This window comes from Anas acuta, chromosome 11, assembly GCF_963932015.1.
Source record: "Anas acuta chromosome 11, bAnaAcu1.1, whole genome shotgun sequence".
NCBI classification, from domain to species: Eukaryota; Metazoa; Chordata; class Aves; order Anseriformes; family Anatidae; genus Anas; species Anas acuta.
Window position 1 is genome coordinate 14,513,194 of NC_088989.1, and position 19,260 is coordinate 14,532,453.

Here is a 19,260-nt window from a genome sequence, read left to right on the forward strand (position 1 = left end):
AAACCCCCCTCGCTCAGCCCCTGCCCTGCCCTCAGCCGCCTCTCGCCTCCCTCCGCTCCCCGGGCGGCCGGGCCGGGCCCCGCCTGCCTCTGACGCGCCGGGGCGGGCCGCGGGCCGCAGGAAGCGGGGCGGGGGCCCGGCCTCGGCCGCCGCCGGGCTCGACACCGCCACAGCCGCCACCGCCACCGCCGCCATGCGCCGCTGAGGCGGGCGCTGGCCGGGCCTCGCCATGGGGGCGCCGCCGCCCAACGGCAGCCTCGGCCCCACCGAGAGCCCCCCGCGGCCCGGCGAGCGAGGCTGCGAGAACGGGGCCCTGATGGACAGCTTCGGCATCTTCCTGCAGGGGCTCCTGGGCGTCGTGGCCTTCAGCACCCTCATGCGTGAGTGTGGGCCGGGCCGGGCTGGGCCTTCACACGGGGAGCGGCGGGGAGAGGCTGCGGGGCTGTGCCCGGCCTCGCCTCAGCCCGGGCCGGGGGGGGGGGGTGAGGCCGCTGCGGCCGCTGAGGCGAAGGGGAGCGGCGGGGGCTCGGCGGTAAAGCCGGGAGCTGCTTCCACGCCAGCATCGTGCTCCCGGGGTTAGGTGAGAAGTTTTGCTGCCTGCCTCGCGTTGAGCCCGAGGAGCTGCGCTCACGGCAGGTGAAGCATTGGGGTCAGCCGGGCCGCCCTCATCACGGGGAGCCCGGGCGGCTGCCCCCCAGAAAGGCTCCTCAGGAAGGTGGCACAGTCAACACGTGGGTGTGCTGCTGGTGCTCTGCATCGAGACTGGTTTATTTTATTTTATTTTCTGGAGATGCTTCCACTTAAACCTTTATGCGTTTCGAGTATGCCTGCAGACTCTGTGAATATAAGGAAAAGCGAACACCCAGGACAGGCAGGGAGTATAAAAGCCTGGTTGCCAGCAGCACTTCCTAACTTCATTCTGCTTAAATATTTTTGAACCATGAGCCATTAGAAGGAGATTGTCAGTGACGCGCTTGTAATTGTGGGAGAGGGGAGTGGAAGGAAGGTAGCCAGTCCCCACCCCGGTACTGGTAAGAAAAGCGATCTGTTTCCAAAGGAAATTACAGCAAAAAAGTAGCAAACTGTTCTGCTTACACTGGAAAGCAGAAGGAGAGTTTTGCTTGTCCCAGTGTTGACAGCCGCGTTGTTTTCCGCTTGACATTGGGGCTGTGCTGTAGCAGAAGGAGAAGCTGACCCTGCCACGCAGACCAGTTGCACTGGTAAGAGAGCGCTGGTCTCCCAGTTAGGTGCTGTGCTGTGCTGGAAGGGCCGATCCTGTTCAGTCTCCTTGTTTTGCCTTACTGTTTCCAGCCTTCTTGTCATACTCCAAGCAGCATCTGGCATGCACTTCCAAAACCTTTCAAAGTTGCCTCAACAAACCCAGTAGGGCTGCTCTGTGCTCCATGTGGTAGATCTGATGTGAGCGAGAAGCAGGAACTGACGGCCGAGAAGGAGAGGGAGACCACGATGGCTCCTCAGCGGTCACCTCAGCACCTCCGTAGCTGTTCCTGTCCCAAGCTGGCGTGGCAGAAGGGATGACACAGCCCCTGGAGCTGGATCATGCAACCGGTACGGTGAGGAAAACAAGCAGAGGGATGTGGTTGTCTTTAGGCTCAAGTATTTCCTCCAGCTGTTTGCTACAACAGAGTGAGCGGCGCTGAGGAAGAAGCGAGCGGCTGTTGGCAGGGCCTGCCCGAGATGCAGCACAGCTGTCCGGTTGGAGCTCAGCTCCCATTCATTGTTAAGCCTCTGCATGGAGCTTCGCTCTGTAAAACGCCAGGGAACTGAAGACATGGGACTACCTGGTACTTGAATTTAACTGGAAGGGGCAAGCCTATTTATTTATTTTGAAAGGAAGCATCAGAAGGAGCTGTTCTGACACTTTGGATGCCATTACTAGTGCAGAATCCTCTGCTGGGGAAAGCAATGAGAGTAACACCAGAGATGTATTGTAAAACAGTTCTTTATGCACAGTGGCTCTTTTCCTTTGAAAAATATTTGATTTGATATCTAAACAGTAAGAATTTTTCTTATGTGGGTAAATCAGAGGGTGACCCAGGCTTGCCCTTTGCTTGGTGGCTCCTGCTGTGCTTGCATTCAGTTAAATAAGGAACTATTGTTTTTTCTGGTCATAGTAACTAACTGCAAGAGGAGGGTCTTTTTGTGCCTCGTTACAAGATGTCCATCTCGAAATAAGTGAGGACCTATCCTTAAAGCAAAACTGCTTAAGATCTGATGCTCCAGATCCTTCCCGTGCGTCTGCCTGTCCGTTTGCCATGAAGTTATGTGGTCACCTCCCCCTCCAGTGGCATCAGCTGCACTTTGTCTTCCAAGGGCTGAGCGCGTCGTTCGTTCTGTGTCAAGTTCTTCAGCATGCTGCAGATGCTGTGCCTCTGGCAGCTGGGGCATGCAGCCCCATCAGCAGCCTCCCCAGTACATCCCTTCGCTGCTGGAGGGGCACAGGCAGGAAAGTTGTGGCAGGGACAGAGAATCTCTTGCTTTGAGCTGGTGAAACGAGCGTTTGAAACTAAATCCGAGGTTTTCTTTCCTTTGTAGCTCACACCTCCTTGTTCTGTCGCACAGGGCGTGAAAAACAGTTTACCTTTTTACTTTACAGTAGTCTCTTAAGTATTTGAGTGCTGTTACTCCATTTCCTCCACGATCAAATATACAGCTTGTTGTAATCCCCAGAGTTTTGCCTTGTAGTAAACAATTTGGCTAGTTATCAGCTGTCCTGGCCTTATTCCCTAACTCCCTCAGCCTAAGAATAACTCACATTTGTTCTTACCACGTTAAGTTGTTTGAGGCCTAAGAAATCCACAACTTAATCAAAATCGCGCAGATTTCATACCTCTCCATCCCCTCTCCTTCCCTTTCTTCCTCTCTCGTGGTCCATAAACCAGAGGAGTGAGCTCCTCCTCTGTTGTCCAAGTCATGAGGGGACTGTCAGAGCCTGCTGGTGTGTGGATTAATTTCACCTGCTCTGGGTTCAGCTCTCTGCTGAGGAGCCGGAGGCACCCTGGGATGATTTCACCCGGGTGCTGCAGGTGTTCTGGTGTGCCCGGAGTCGCACAGAAGGCAGGTTAGGTGACTTCTGCGGCTTCTCTCCTAGCTGCAGGCTCTACATTGCTAAAAAAGGGAACACACTGATATAAAACCATTTTTTTTTCCCCAAACCTGCTTGGAATGGCAGCCCTTTTGGACTCTGTCTGCTCATTCTCACATCTGTGAGCCTGGTTTTTGAAGCCTGTTTCTTAATTTTGCTCTCATGCCTAAGCATGCGTTGGTTTTCCAGCCTGGTTTGTTTAAGCCAAGCCACTTGGTAGCAGGAAGTCGTAATGGGTTTCCGCTGCCGTAGGGGGTGGATGTTTGTGCCTCACGTCTGCCAGCCAAAGATGAGACGTTTTTCAAAGTTTGCCCTTACAGTGCTCAGCTCTTATTTCATGGGGATATTGAATTAAAATGTCACTTTTGCTCCTTAGCTTTTATTTTTGGGGGGGGCTATAGTTATGCTTTTTATTACTGGTGGCACAAAGCTAGTTTTAAATACTTTTTTATACCTCGGTGTATTCTGTCAGTAATCCCAAGTACCTTCTGAGCATTCTTTGGTCAAGCTTTTAGTGATGAACACGGTGGGAGCACAGTAATCCCACACATCTATGACATAATGGTAAAGAATACAGTTATTATTAGCCAAAGCTGCAAAAAGGTGTGGGGAAAAAACGCGTTGCCAATCTCTTTATCTTGTCTGTCTGAAGCTTTGCCTAGTATTTCGTCCTGGCTGTGTGCGTTTCTCAGCAGACCCTTACCATGCCAGAGCATGGATGAGTTTGTGTCGGGCTGCATAGGAATGGCTGAGAAATTAGATATAAGTTGTACTGACAAATTAGTAAAATAGAGGAGTCCTCTGGTGCTCTGCAGGTAAAGGGTTTGTGTCTGCATGTAGGGAAGCATTAATATGCTGTAAAAGAGACCAAAGTGTGTGGGGCTGTTAATCTTTTATGGCTTTTTTACAGTTTGTGTCTGTGCTCACACCGAGCAGGTTAAAGCTGCTGTGTTCTCCAAAGTGAAATGCTTGAGTGTAGGTGCTGGGAGTAAGCGAGAGGTTGGGTTTGCTGTGGAGGGTCACGGCTTACATACAGTACCTTTTATAAAGGTTTTTCTCTATTTTGTTCCTTGCCCTCTTTGCTTACGGTGTCCAAAAGGAAGCACCTCTAAAGGCTGCATTCTTATGTCCTTTACTTTACAGCAAGGTTTTCCCACCTGATAAGCCTGCCGGGAGAATGATTGCTGCTTGTACCGTGAGTTACCTTGTTAGACAGTGTCTTAGAATTTGAAATGCTCTAGCAAAAATAAAAATTTCAAAGGAATTATTTCATGTTTTCATCAGGGTAAGGGAGTATTATTACAGGTGTGAATGATTTGGAGAGCAGGGACTTGAGAAGAAAGACAAAGTAACTCCAGCGACCTTTCAAAAAAAAATTTGGCCTAAAGAAAACCATTAATTACGAAATAGCTAAAGCATACCATTTTCAGGGCAAACGCTCCTGGCACCGCTGGTTGTAGAGCTCGTCCCGCACATGAGTTTCAAATCACAAAGAGCGCACCTCGTGTGTATGAAGCCGTGAGCAGCACTGCAGGAGCCTGGTGGATTGTGCTGTGCAGGATGCACATCGTCCTCGTCCGCACAGCTCTGCAAGGTGCAGGTGGCGAGCGAATCGCCAGACGTGTGCAGGACGTGGACTCAGGGATTGCCTGCGTTGGGGCCCAAAAGGGGTGTGAAGGACCATGCCAGAGGGAAGAACGCCTCGGAGCAGCACCTCGGCGCTGTTCTGGCACAGAGGAGATGCAAAAGGGACAGAGATGAGAGTTGTGCTGGGCAACCAGTTGTGAAGGAAAGCGATTTGGTTATTTTGGACTGGTTTGGCAGGTAAGGAGGCAGAGCCTGGCAAGCCAGAGCAGTGCTCTTGCCTGGAAAGCCGCAGGCAGGACCCGGGGTAGAACCAGGACAGCCCTGCAGCTCCCCCAGGGAGCTGGCTGCTTGGGGCTGCAGGACCCAGGAGAGCCCCGTGCGGTCCTGCTGCTCCTGTACAGCCTGTGGAGTGTGGGGGTCCCTAAACCCATCCAAGGTTCTGCTGTGTTAGGTGCTGTTTGTTGCTTGCTTTAAATAAAGCACCAGTCCTTTCTTTCGGTGGCACCCTCATCCACGTCTGAGACAAAAATGGGAGGTGCGTTAGGATCCAAAACAGGGAAAAAAAAAAAAAGGCAGCCACATGGGTAAACATTAGTTAAGTGAATTACTTTCTTTTACTGTGCTATTACTTTAGTATTTAGCATACAAAAGATGTAGTTCTGACCACTGCAAGCTCTGCAGGAAAAAAATATCTTGCTGAGAAGCATCATATTGTACAAAATCAAGTAATAGTATGGCTGGGAGCTGTTCAGGTGTTAAGGGAAGCAAAAAAAAAAAAAAAAAAAAAAAAAACGAAACCACAACTGAAATGAATCTGAGAGTAACAATTTTGGAATTGTTTCTGAATTTTGGAAACTGAAGACCAACAGTCTTGCTTTGTAGCGTAGTTAGGTATGCCTCTCTGCACTTACTGACCATAGCAGAAACCTTTTCATAATGTTTAGTTCTGCTTAAACTACATTACCTTGGGTTTTGCTTATTTTTTTTGCAGGATGTCTCATTCTTTGTGGGGGGTAGATTATAACAGCAATTTATTGGGTGGCTTAATGTCCTGGTAGTGTGATAGTCTCAGGTCATAAATATTTAGTGTCACTAAATGCAGCAAGTCTTCTGGAAACGCCATGTGTATATATATGTGTATGTATACATATCATAGAATCATAGAATATCCTGAGTTGGAAGGGACCCTTAAGGATCATCAAGTCCAACTCTTGACACCGCACAGGTCTACCCAAGTTCAGACCATGTGACTAAGTGCACAGTCCAATCTCTTCTTAAATTCAGTCAGGCTCGGTGCAGTGACCACTTCCCTGGGGAGCCTGTTCCAGTGTGCAACCACTCTCTCTGTGAAGAACCCCTTCCTGATGTCCAGCCTAAACTTCCCCTGCCTCAGCTTATCTCCATTCCCGCGGGTCCTGTCGCTGGTGTTAATGGAGAAAAGGTCTCCTGCCTCTCGACACCCCCTTACGAGGAAGTTGTAGACTGCGATGAGGTCTCCCCTCAGCCTCCTCTTCTCCAGGCTGAACAGGCCCAGTGCCCTCAGCCGTTCCTCGTACGTCTTCCCCTCCAGGCCTTTCACCATCTTCGTAGCCCTCCTCTGGACACTCTCCAACAGTTTCATGTCCTTTTTATACTGTGGTGCCCAGAACTGCACACAGTACTCGAGGTGAGGCCGCACCAGCGCAGAGTAGAGCGGGACAATCACCTCCCTCGACCTACTAGCGATGCCGTGCTTGATGCACCCCAGGACACGGTTGGCCCTCCTGGCTGCCAGGGCACACTGCTGGCTCATATTCAACTTGTTGTCTACCACGACCCCCAAATCCCTCTCTTCTAGGCTGCTCTCCAGCGTCTATATATATATATATAGACGTATAGATGTATATATATATATATACATATATATATGTATAAAGCAAAAGGACAATTATTTTTGTCAACAAATAATCTGTACTGGTGAAGTAAGTTGCACTTTTCATTAAGAGTTGTCTGCTGCCCGTTTATCTTGTGGGCTCAGAATGTATTACGCTGTTCTTATTACTCAGCTGATTGCTGGATATAATTATACCCCAGATAATAAGATTGTTCTAAGTATAATTATGCATGTCATTCACATCATGAAATGTTTAGAAAAAAGGGTACATTATGTTGACATTTGGAAATTATTAAAATGATAAATTATCCAGAAACTGAGAAGCTGTGTTTAATCAGAAGTAACTTCTGAACTTAGCTAGCCTGTTGTTTAACTGTAAACTGCCTAATGAATTTTTGTTCTCGACTAATGTTTTATAATTAAATTTGTAAGGAGCCGATTTGCACAAACATACAGTGTGCGTTTTTGCACTCTGCTGTGATGTTAATTTCATGGCTAATGAAGTTTGCAGCCATAACGGGTATCTAACAAGGCCTTATCTTGCGGATGGTGCTGATGGGGTGACAAACCAGCTCTGCTTTCTCACGGCAGCACGTGTAGCACGTTATCACTCCAAGACTTCTTGACCCCAGCACACTGTGTACCCCTCAGCGTGTCAGCGCTTACCTGCAGCGAGCAGCTTGCGTGAGGCTGCTTTGCAGGTGGTAGAGGGATGATGCCTTAGGCTTTGAACGGGAATAATTCAAGTTGCTCAGGATACCGATGGCCTGTTCTTCCACCAGCAGTCCCGAGTTACACATTGCTCAGCCTCGTGCCTTGTGTTTCCGTTCTTGTTTTGTCATAGGTGATGAATGTTGAGGATGGCAATGCGCTAAGCAGATCTCTAAAGAGAGGTGAACATTGGGAAGGGGTCCCTGAGTTGTGAAGGGTTTCAAAGGTAGTGGTGGGTTCTGTGGAACCGACTATCCTCTGGTTTCTGGTAAAACTTAAGAAACTGCTGTCCTGGGTTTGAATGCTCAAAATGCGACCAAAAGCTGTTCTGAAGGGTTGATTCCATCAACCTGTGGCAGACACAAGGCAGACAGCCAGCGACTCACCTTGCGTATGTGCAGAAACAGCCTTTGCTTGCCTTTTGTTGTTCTGGTCTAGTCCCTTTCTCCCTTTGCCAGAAATACATATTTTTCCATGGAACAAAAATGAGTCTAAAATTACAACAACTCTTAACAGCTTACAATGCGTGTCTTCTGTCTCTAATCATTTTTGAAGATGGTATGCTCTGAAATTTTAATTTATCTTAATCACCCTTAGTTTTTCTTACTGGAAAATACCAGCTATCAACTATCATAAATGATCATTTCAGGAAATGTTTCTTATCTTGAGGCTGATGGTGAGACTACCAGCATGTTTTAGTTTATGTGCATGGAATTGCAGTGCTCTCTTTGGAAAGTGATTGTAGTGCTAGAAGATGAAATAGTCTGGGGAGGCTTAAAATCAGAAAACAAACAAAACCTCAATTTGATGTTAAAAACTTGAGTTTTCTTATAGCAATAGGTTTCATGGTGCTGGCATTAGCTTTTAGTGCTGTGAAGCTTGTATTAAATTTTCACAACTGTTAAGAGGTATGAAACTGTGTCATTAAGAATAATGCTCATGCAGGTGGAAACTGTTGCATGTTTTCATCTTGATTCAATAAAGACCTAATTGGTAGATACATTATGTCAAAGAAGTCTACACGATTGGCCACTGACACTCCCTTTGTGATACTTGTTTGCGTGAAAAGAACAGGTGAAAGTGGGCTGTGTATCTTTTTGGAGTTTTTTATTATTATTTTTAAGGGATTGGTGCTATGTGAAATGCGCCTTGCTTTTGCAATTCAATGCTTTGATTATTTCGTCGGCCTAGTGGAATAAATCTGGTTAGCAAAGCTACTTAGAATTTAAATGGACTTTAAATATAAAGTATAAGTTCACCTTTGGCCTCCTTGATTAAGTATTTTTGCGGTGTTTTTCATATTCTACAAAGAGAAAACGTTCTACGTGCTTTTTGGAAACGTCTGAATTTATGTTTTGGGCTTGGTTTCTGCTTTTAAGACTGTTCCAGCTGCCGGTGTAATAGTTTAATACTTTAATGAATGACGGGGTGAGTTTCTTGCTGTGCTTTGGCAGCTGTCAGTTCCCAGGAGCTGATTTAGAATAAGCGCTGTGAATAACTGAGAGTTCATTGATATCTGTTGTCATACGAATGATGTCGGGAAAGCTTCATCTATTATTGAGCGATCCGTGAGTGTTGTAGGTGAAAATGGTGCCGTGAATCGTAAATCGCTGCTTAGTGCACATTAATATGGATTGGTTCTATTTGTATGGCATTAAATAATTTATGTTTCCCAAATGGTTCTTTTTAATGGGGGAAAAAGCCCCCTTGGCAGTGGCAGACTGTACTTTGCAGTTCTCCCGAGGTGTGTGTATCACACGGCGGGACGGGGCTTTCTGTAGCGCCCTACCTCTTGCTCCTTGTAGTGTTTTCCTAGCACCTCCTGCAGAGCCCAGAAGTGTTTTCAAGAGAGCTGTGTATGAAAATTAAACTTCTGAAGGCAATCTTACAGGCACTCCCAGTGCCACAGGCTCAGATTAGCTTCCCTTCAGCTATCTCCTATCTGCTGAGGAAGCAGAACAGCACGTGCCTCTGTCTGGAAGTGCTGGGGAGCTGATTTACAGGAGCCTTTCAGATGGGGACACCTGGACTGAAGTCGTGTGTTACACACAGAGATAACGACTGCCAATTTTCTAAGACCAAACGCTGGCTCACAATTTAACGTTTGGGTAAATATTGCCCAAGCCATCGGTGCTGCTTACATCAGCGTTCTTAAAACTTGCAAGATTTAACGTTCAGTGTTGCTGCACTGTTGGCACTTATTTATTTGTGTGCTATTTATTTTCCTGATAGCGGCTTGTCCTTTCCTTTTCCACTCACTGTGCAGAGCAGCTTCGCGTCGTGCTGGCTCAACGCCCATGCAGGGACAAGGCTCACAGAGAGGCTGCTCGCTGGGCGTGGAAGCAGGTGGGAGGTAAACATCATTTTTGCAGGGTTCAAAGGACAGCACTGTACCTGTAACACACAGTATCTGTGGTTCTCCTGTGTTTGTCCAGGAAGCACTGCTGCCTGCTCGGTACGTCACGTGAAGTCCAGTGTTGACAAATCATTTTCCTTCTTCTTCTTTCATCCATGACAAGACAAAGAGCCCTGGTCATGAGATAGCTGAGCTTGGCTGATGCTCAGCTCTAGCGCATGTAACTCCGCCCTGCTGTAACAGTCAGACCCGTTTATCCGGGGCGCAGTCTTTGCTGCCTAAAAGCTGTAGCCACAACCTTGCTCTACCAGCTGCCTGGGAGAAGGTGTGCAGGCACCTGCCTGGACACTGAGACTATAGTCCCTCGATGCCCCCCAGTGACTGTCTGGGACACTAAATTTACTGTGTCCTCTGTGTCTGTAACATTTTTCCCTGGGTGACCATCTTTAACAGGCAGGTGTTATTGCCCACGGGTCTCTATAGAGCCACTGAGGCCAAGGACTCGGTGCAATTCAGAAAAGGGGTGTGGGTGCTGGCATGGCTAACACTGCTTTCTGCCTTCCAGACATCTTCTTGCAGGTGAGCTCAAGCATTTTGTGGTATGTGAGCCCTTAATATGGGCTAAATTGAACTTTCTCTGATGCAGCTGTAGTGCTGGATGTGGTTCTGAATCAGTTGCTGCAGCTGGTGCTGCTGTGTCCAGGAGTGAGTGGTCCAGGCAAAGAGCAAAAGCATGAGCAGCAGGCTTGCAGGGTGGCCAGTGTTTGAGCACCACACTTGTAGTTAATGAGGCACAGGGAGAAAAGGAAGAATTAGTGGGGCAAAGAGTGAATTACCAAGCACATGGAGCCGTTTCTTTTTTTGTCCAGAAAAATGTTCAGCAGCATGACAAAAGCACTTGTTCTTTCAGTCTTTTGTGTTAACAAAGTCACACATTTATTACATCTGTTTAAAACAAGTAAGTAAATACCTATGTTCCTTTTTCTAAACTGAATGGAGGGAGATGCTGGGCTCAAAAGCGTTGCAAAAGCTGGTTTGTGGCTTACAGGCTCATTATTCTTTTGTAAGGCATGCTTAGCTCGTTCTTGTTAGACATGTAGTTTCTTGCAAGGTTAGTTTAAAAAAATTAGTGTAGAGAAATCTGTAATTTCTTATTCCTTCTTTGCTGCTACCAAAGAAATAATGAGGAGATCAAGTGAAACTCCAACTACAAGCCTCTTAAAAGCTGTGTGAACGGGAGGTAAATTCAAACATACGATAAAGAGCACAGGTGATGTCATTCCATGATGGTGCAAATCACTTATCCTTACAGGATTTTCAGGAATTATTAGTGTGCATCTTCTTGTTTGTAACAGACATGGTTCCCACTGCTTTGGCGGCAACAAGTGGAACGGGGTTTGTCACAGCCTTCCTAAGCAGATTTGGAAATCATTGAAATCTGGCCTGCATACATGGTTGACTTCTTACGTGATCCAGCTGCAGCAGGCTCCTCATTCATAAATTCTGTGCATTCCAGTAAATGTGTGTGTATGGCTTCTAGCTTGCTGAACTTTGGTCTTTGGGTACGTGGCTCAGATCCTGGAGCCCTTAAGCATCATATCGCAGGACGGTGATTTTTACACCCCCCAGGCTGACTTCTGCTGGAAGGGACCCCTGGGTTTCACCCCCCTGGGAACCTTGTTGCAGAGTTCAGCTGCTCTCGCTGGATATTTTCTACTTCTGTCATGTTGGAATTTCCCTGGTTGCAGCTCGTGTCGGTGTCCTGCTGCATCTCTCATTAGGGCTGGTTCTGTCTGTGCTGTAGCTGCCCACACGTACTAGCAGATTTGCATCTGTGACGTGCAAATGAATTTCGCTGAATTTCCCCCTTTCCATTTTCTTCCCTTTCGGTGGCTCAGCTGTTGCTTTGCTGAGGTCTGGTGGTGGTGATGAGGAGGAGGTTTATGAAATGTTTTGTGACATGCTTTGGTTTTGACCTCGTCTCGAAGAAGTTTTGAGAGGTGCTGGAATACAGGTGGAATTCCCAGCTCTGTCGTGGGAGGAGCAGGGTTATTGCAGTGCAGCTGTGGAGAACGTCAAACACATTGAATATTCGTCAGCTTGCTTTCATTCATTTGAATTTTAAATTGGTGAGCTACAGAAATCTTCTTAGATCTTTATTTGGATCAGAAAGAGTCTTATTGTGAGCTGCCAGAATGCTTGTCTAAGAAATTCAGTAAAACGTGGTGAGCAGACCCATTTTGAACACTTCATCGGGTCACTTTTGGTGCTGATACAAGAAAAAACGTCCAGAAACCTGGAGTGCTTACCTCTATAGTGATGTTGTTTCGCATCAGGAAGGTCTTTCCTGGGGGATTTTCTTTCTTAGGGTGAAGAAGGGAGAGAAGGGCAGGCTGACTTCCTCGTGCAGGCTCAAGTGTTGCCTTCCCTATGGACAGCACGCAGAGGTTTACTTCACCTCTGGTCTGTGTTCATACAAATGGCCTTTACTCTTCCCTGTGCGTTTCCAGATCTCTGGAATACTAAATGTAAAACGTACTGTGTTGAAGTAACTGCTAGAAACCCTTCCGTTATCCCCAGAAACTTCATGAAACATGAAGACAATTCACTGAACTTGAATTTCGCACAGCTCATGCTCTGCCTTGTGAGCCTTCCTTGTCGGTTGCCTGCCTGGCTGCCCCCGTGCTTGTTGATGGAAGTGCTTTTGTTGCCTTCCCTGAAAAATGATGGCATTGAAAGTATAAGTTAGCAGCACTTCTCTCTTCCTTCATAATTCAGCATGGAATTCTGAACGTTATTAGGTAATTAATGTTAAATACAGTGAATTCTTGGTAGTGTGAGCCTCACACTGCAAACAAGCCTATGTCCCGTGCCACAGCCACAGGTTCGGGGTGGGCAAGAGCTGCTTTCCCAGCTCGCTGCAGAAGACGTGCCATGCCCCTCACTGCAGGGAAGGTGAGTTGCTCTCCCCTGAGCCTTGAGCCCCTCCAGAGCGATAGCGTGCTCTGGGTGGCAGCGAAACCCCAGCCATGCAGAAATACCTCCGGGGCCTTCCTATGTCCCAGGTGCCTGATGTTTGTCTGCATGGAGCTACGAGAAACCCCGCTGAGAACACAGCCTGGTTCGTGTAGGTTGGCTGGGCTTGCAAATCTGTAGGCCCACGTTCATCAGGTAGCAGCTTGTAGAGCACTTAAGCACAGCACGTCGTTTGATTTTTGTAACAGAGTTGGGTGGAAGTTTGTGGTATGATCAGCTGTATAAAGCATCCCTGAAGTTGTCGGTGGAGCCTTTCAGAGGTAACTCTCCTGTTCAGTGTTAACTCCAATGAAATGTTTTCAGAATTGGACGGAGGAATTCAGAGGGTCCAAAGTCATTTTGTGTTCTATCAGTACTGAGAAAAAGGTGTTGGTGGAATTGGTTTTAAGTAATCTCTTCTTGTGAGTATGTATCTAAAGAAATGAATTCATGAGCTCATACAACTTCTGCATAGTGCTAATAGACAAAAACCTGAACTTGGAGTTCTTCCCCCGAAGTCTGTAAATCTTATCAGTTTAATTCCTACTGGGTCTGCAGGAAAGTGCCTTGCACAAAACCTACAGTAAGTTGCAACTTGTAGTTCTGCCATTTATTTTGACTTGCTTTGGAGCTTCTTTGTCACTTGCAAAAGTGACACTAATTAAAATAATCCATGTTGTGGCCCGGGAGATTTTGTCATAAACAGTAAGCTGGTGAACTCAGCTGAGCAGTGCTTAACAGAGGTTTTATATTTATGGCATGCTGTTCACAGGGAAAACTGCTGGCGAACATTGCTGTTACAACTTTATTGTTGGGGTAATGTGCAGTCTTTTCCTCTTGTCACTTTTAATTTCTAATGGACGTATTATATGGGGGTAAAACACAGTTTATCTCTGCTGTCAGAGACAGTAACAGTGCAGAAACTAGAATATATACAGCATCCCATTTGTATGCATCCCATTTTATGCATCTCTAACACCTGGAGAAACCTGTTACAAAGCCTACTGATATTTTGCCTGACCTGCTGGGGTTCGTACCTTCAAGGCAGAATCTCTGCAAGTTGAAGGGGAGGAGGGGAACCAAGGCTTAGAACTTTTTTTTTTTTTTTTTTTTGACAGCCTCTGAAATAATAGCGTAAATGGTTATTGTTTGAGATTGACGTTAAAGGCACTGATTGGTGACACTGAACTTAAGGTGCTATGGAAATACTCTGGGCAGTAAAAGCCAACCTTCTTGGAAGGGTTTTCCATTACCCCATCACTGTTGGTCTGCCAGTATCTGAAGACGGCACAAGCTGTGTAGATGAGGTGGTACGAGGCTACGGACCAGCCACCCTTATGTATGGCTGGTTGCTTTTATCCCTTACCCCTCTATTTCTCCTCTACAAATCACCTTGGCCCCTTCCTTTCCCCACCATTGGCTCCTCCCTTAAAGAACCCTTAATAAGTCCCATGAATCCCCCAGGGCTCTTCCCCACATCCCAAAAGGGGTCCCGTGAGCCCCCAGTCCCTCTGAGCCCCCTGGACTTCTGCTCCTTCGTGGGGGCACGGGGAGCTTCTTGGCACATAACTGCTCATGTTGTCACTGGTAAGAAGATGGAGATGGTCAAATATATCCGTGTGAGTTGGGTTTTCCTTGTGTGTAGTTGGCTTCTATTTTAATACGGCTTTTTCCTTGAGGTTGTATTTTTTGTAGGCTAACAACTATCAACCTTCCTGTGAAGGGAGTATCTGATTAAGTAATCTGTCCAATTTCCCTTTTAGAATTCAATTTGCACACAAAAGTCCAATTTGTCATCCAGAAAATAAATACACTTTGTCAGGGAATGTTTGTCCTGTTACTAATTCTTTTGATTTATTTCTGATATTATAGATTGCCCCTACACTGCAAGTAATACTTTCCTATTTGAATGTTGATCTCCAGTGAGTGAAAGAAACTGCTTTTTTCTCATAATATCTTGAACCTGCTTTACTATTGGAAATTAAATTTTCTGGTTGGGTGATCATAAAAGCTGAGGCCATGGAAATGGTGGTCAGGTAACAGATTATTTGTAGGTGATAGGAGGGAGACAGTTGCTTTTAAAATCTATCTTTAGAGCTTCATAAAGCGAAATACAGGTGTATAAGGCCTAATTTATTGAGAAGTAAAGTTTCTGCAAGATGATTTGCTTTTACTTCTCTATACTTCTGTTGCTCTGCGAGTTGCTGATTATCTCAAATTGTTCCTTTCTTTTGTAGTAAAGCGCTTCAGAGAACCAAAGCATGAAAGACGTCCTTGGAGAATATGGTATGTTTCTGCATGGCTCACTCCTGTATTTTAGCTTCTTGCATGTTTTAGAAATTGATAGAATGATTGTCTGCATGTGGTGATGATGATTAAAAAAAAAATGATGACAAGAAAGTGATGAATAAATGATGAACAAAACAGTTATAAAAATACAGGATTTAACGAAATGTTGTATTCTTAAGAATATTTCCCCGCTAGTTCATTCCCACTAGACATTGCCAGGAACCTTCATGAAGATGCGCATTTAGACGTAAAGCTTAAAGTTGCATTTCCTCCTGAGGATGGAAAGTAAAACTGCCCCAAGATGATAAGCTTAAACAGATGTTCTTGTTCTGTAGCTGTCCTAGTTTTTGTAATAGAGAAAATGGTACGGTAAAAGATTTAATTTCATAAGCTGTTAAAGAATATGTGGTGTAAAAAGTATATTTATTTTTATTACTTCTTAAATGTTGTTGTATTGTAGTGATGCCAACATAACCTGTTTTAGGCTTAAGTAGAGACTGGTGTAAAATTTAAGCTGTTGATTGTTCCAGCTGTTGTAGACTGTAGTGCTTTGTTTTTTCTTCAGTGGCTGATATTCATCTTTGATTCATGATGATTAAAGTCATCATACAGTGCTGCTTTTCATAATTAATCTTGACCTTTATTTTATGGGAAAAAATAAATACAAAATCTTTGTGTACTATGGTCTACCTCAGCCTGAAATTCTGGCTAGCGCTGCGGTAGCTTTTAATTTTTAAGCCAAGAATCTAGTACTGAGATTGAGTATTGTTATTTATAGTATGTTGTAGTGATTAGATAAGTAACGTTCTGGCTTCCTGCCTCATCTCCAACTTTGTGCTCTCAGTGTTGGGCAATGAATGAGAAAGAATAAAGTTTAATACCAAATTGTCAGGGAGGGCAGATGAATTTGTGCATATAATATTGTTTGGATCTATTTTGGGGCTTTCTTTTAGACGTGGAAGCAACAGGCAAAATGAGTGCTGGTCTGTATAAATAACACACTCTTGCCTACGTAATACTTCTGACACAATTCCTATATTTAACATATTTAATAAATCATTGTGTAAAGTTAATTAGTATATAATAATAAAAGAGTTGGAAGGGGCTGGAATCAATGTTGAATCTGTACCTGAGTGGTGTTTTTTTTAAATATGTTCACAGTAAGTAGGAAACTATTTTCTTCCCGTCTGTCTTTTGCTTCGGAGATTGTAGTTTCAGGGTGATAACTCCTTTGCAGTGAGGTCTTGAAGCTGTTGTGCTTTAGCTAAAATTCAGGGAGACTTCTTCATGCTTTTAGGTGAAAAATACCAATGATGGAGTTTTAGCAAAATGCTATAGATAAAGGAAACGTTAGCCAGCTATTAGATTGTTCATCAACAAGCAAGTGATGACAATTTTACCTCCATCCCTGCCATAAACTTACTAAAAATACATAAACATAAAAGGACTGAAATATCTTGTGAACCTGAGATGCTCATTGTTTACAGGAGGTTATTAAAGACTTAAATAGGTTTAGTGAAGATTAGTTTATGGATAATGCTTATGATACCAGGAGGATCTCTCTTGTCTTTAAAGTTTCAGTGCCAAGGCTTCAAGTTGGTATGATTTGATTTATTGTTAGCAAGATTCCAGAAAAAAAAAAAGCACAGGGTTGAATTTAAAGTGGAACATGGTTAAGTAAGTTAAATACCACGGCATGTTATCCTTCTGGTGGTCTCATTTGAAGAAAAATGAATAATTGGGATGGAATATTAATATAAATTTGCAGTGTTCCTACTGCATTGTAAACAGTTTTGAGTGTCCTAAAAGCTGTTTTTACCTCTCTACAGGTTTTTAGATACTTCCAAGCAAGCCATAGGGATGTTGTTCATCCACTTTGCAAACGTCTATTTATCAGACCTTACAGAAGAAGACCCTTGTTCACTGTGAGTGTTTAATTATTGAATAGTTGGTCATTATGGAGGTTCACTGTTGAGTTTGCTGTACTTGGACAGTAATGCAAGATATATCAGAGAAACAAATTTGCATGCAAAAAGTCAGTCACTTTCAAAATACTATGTTTTAAGCTTAGTTAATCAAGGATCAGAAATCTGCTCTTTTAGGTTATGTCTGGCAGGACCTCAGAAAGCTGTTGTTTTGTTTGTTTGTTTGTTTTCTGGTCTGTGTATGGGTGTTTTAGACTGAGAGTAAATTTGCTTCTTCCCCTTCAGTTACTGAATGAGGATTTAGGATGCTCATTGTAATATGAGGCTATTTACTGAAGGAGGTAAGAGATACCAGGAACCAATGGAAGTGAATGTAAAGTTGTGTACACTGGCCTCCAGCTTCATCATTCACTGCAACAAGGCTTTAATATAAAGTCAGGTTGCTTTCAGGGATATTGAGCAAAGATTGTCCCTGCTTGTATTTTCTTCAGAAAACTGCATCAGCTACTGCAGTATCATTTTCACTTTGTTAAAAGCAGGAAATCTTGCCTGGTACCGAGGCAGTTAGTGCAAAAATTAATTTTGTGATCTCACACTTGGAGCAGTGTGACTAAGTAGGTAAGCATTTCTCTATAGTGTATTAAACCTGAAGAATCTATGACTAAGACCCTGTCAGGCTTTTTAGAAGAGCTGCTGAAGCAAATGACAGTTGTTTGGGTTTCTTATTGATGGGGCTCATGCTCAAAGAAGCCTACGCATTTCTTGTAATAGAAACTGTAAAATTACTTTTAAAAGTCTAGTAATTTGCCCCTGAAAACCAAATGCCATTCCTTCCTTGGCAGCTGCTCACAGATGTCCTTTGGTAAACAAAGGAGTTAAATTGCTCAAGGAATATGTTTGTTGCTTTGTAAGACTGAATGTTTTATTTGCCTTATTTCTCCTTAGTTTCCTCTGTGTTCCCACATGCTATAAATGTGCCAGTAAAACACTGCTTTTCTCCTCCCAACACAAAGCGTTTTGGTAGGGAAAATGCATTTATTTTAACACACTGGCTGTAGAAGTTAAGACATAAATATGAGAGTTTCAGTAATACCAGGTTATCATTGTAAGATCTTTTTGGTTACTGTTTTAAGAATTTCCTGATAATTTACAAAAGCTGACAGGTGTAAATTGCTTTTATTTCATTTTCATGTATATATTTAAACAAGCTAACCAAAGCATGTTTAGAATCGTTAGCATTCAAAGTCAAAGCTTAATACTTCATTAAAACATTTTAAAAATAACTTTTTGTATTGTCTGAGTTTTTAAAATAGAAGGTTTGCTAATGTGTGTTCTCTTCTACGTGTTTCCATATAGTCTACATAACTTTATTTTCAAATGCCACTTTTAACACAGATGTAGTGTGACACATAACAAAGGCACGGCTGTCATTTGCCGTTCTTAGGATAACTGTGGAGTTGGGCAGTTTCTCAGATAAGGGTGCAGGTCCTCCTTGTTGGCAGAAAAAATAGCATGCTATATCAACCAAAGCCGCTTGTCCTTTGTTGGGGAAAAAATATATCTTAAAGGTTACAAGTAGGTCAAAATTCCTGAGTAAAAGCAGTGTTTCTGTACGTGACTTCAAATAATAGTAATGTGAGTCAGCAAACCCAAACACGGGTAGCTTTCTGTGCTTTCCTGCTTTGTAGTGCGGGGTTTTTTTTCAGAACAAAGCCAGAAAAGGTAGTTTTAGAGAACATTGTGGTTGGAAAGGACCACAACTGGAAGCTGCCATCCGTTACTTTGGCAATGCAACGCTCTGTGTCAGGCAGGTACGGGATAAGCCGAAAGCTGATAAACCCTCTGTTCAAACACCTGGGACAGGGCTGCTGTGCGAGGACTTTGGAATAGCCAAAGCAGCCGGCAGGATTTGGTGGTGCAGACTGCCAGCTGGCTGTGCCCCACACCGGCAGTGTTGGCTCAGGCCAGCTCGCAGCCACCGCTGGTGCTCGGAGCCCTCCTGCTGCCGGCAGCGCTGCCCCGGGTGCCGGCACAGCCCCTGCGCCTGGCCGGCTGGAAGCCCTCCTGCCGCGGGCTTAGAGCAGCCCCTGGTGGCCTCAAGCGGCTCCTGTAAGTGCTGGGCTTCCTCTGCCAAGCACTAAACCTTGATCTCTGCGTTCCTCAAAGAGAAAGTTCATTAAAACTATGATTTGACACAGCCGTTAGAAAATAGCTGTTTTTAGAAACTTTGTGGCTACGTCTTTGCTGAAGCAAGGCACGGTCAATTCAGTTTGATTCTTGAGCTGCTGCTTGAACGAGATTTTGAGGATCGAAGCAGCTCCTCCTTTACTGCTCTGATTGCACATACTGTGTATTTGCTTTCCACTTTCTGATGTTATTTTGTCCACGTGGATTTGCC

At 44.7% G+C, this 19,260-nt stretch overlaps 1 protein-coding gene across 1 annotated transcript in view; it reads left to right on the top strand.

The window, feature by feature from the left end:
- The first annotated feature begins 125 nt into the window (after positions 1-125).
- LOC137862766 (musculoskeletal embryonic nuclear protein 1) overlaps positions 126-19,260 on the top strand; it is a 39,925-nt gene continuing 20,790 nt past the window's right edge. The window contains exons 1-3 of the mRNA XM_068695115.1: positions 126-380; positions 14,886-14,934; positions 16,767-16,862. Of these exons, the coding sequence (XP_068551216.1) occupies positions 230-380; positions 14,886-14,934; positions 16,767-16,862 (296 nt within the window). The 5' untranslated portion in view covers positions 126-229. The remainder of the gene's footprint in view (positions 381-14,885; positions 14,935-16,766; positions 16,863-19,260) is intronic.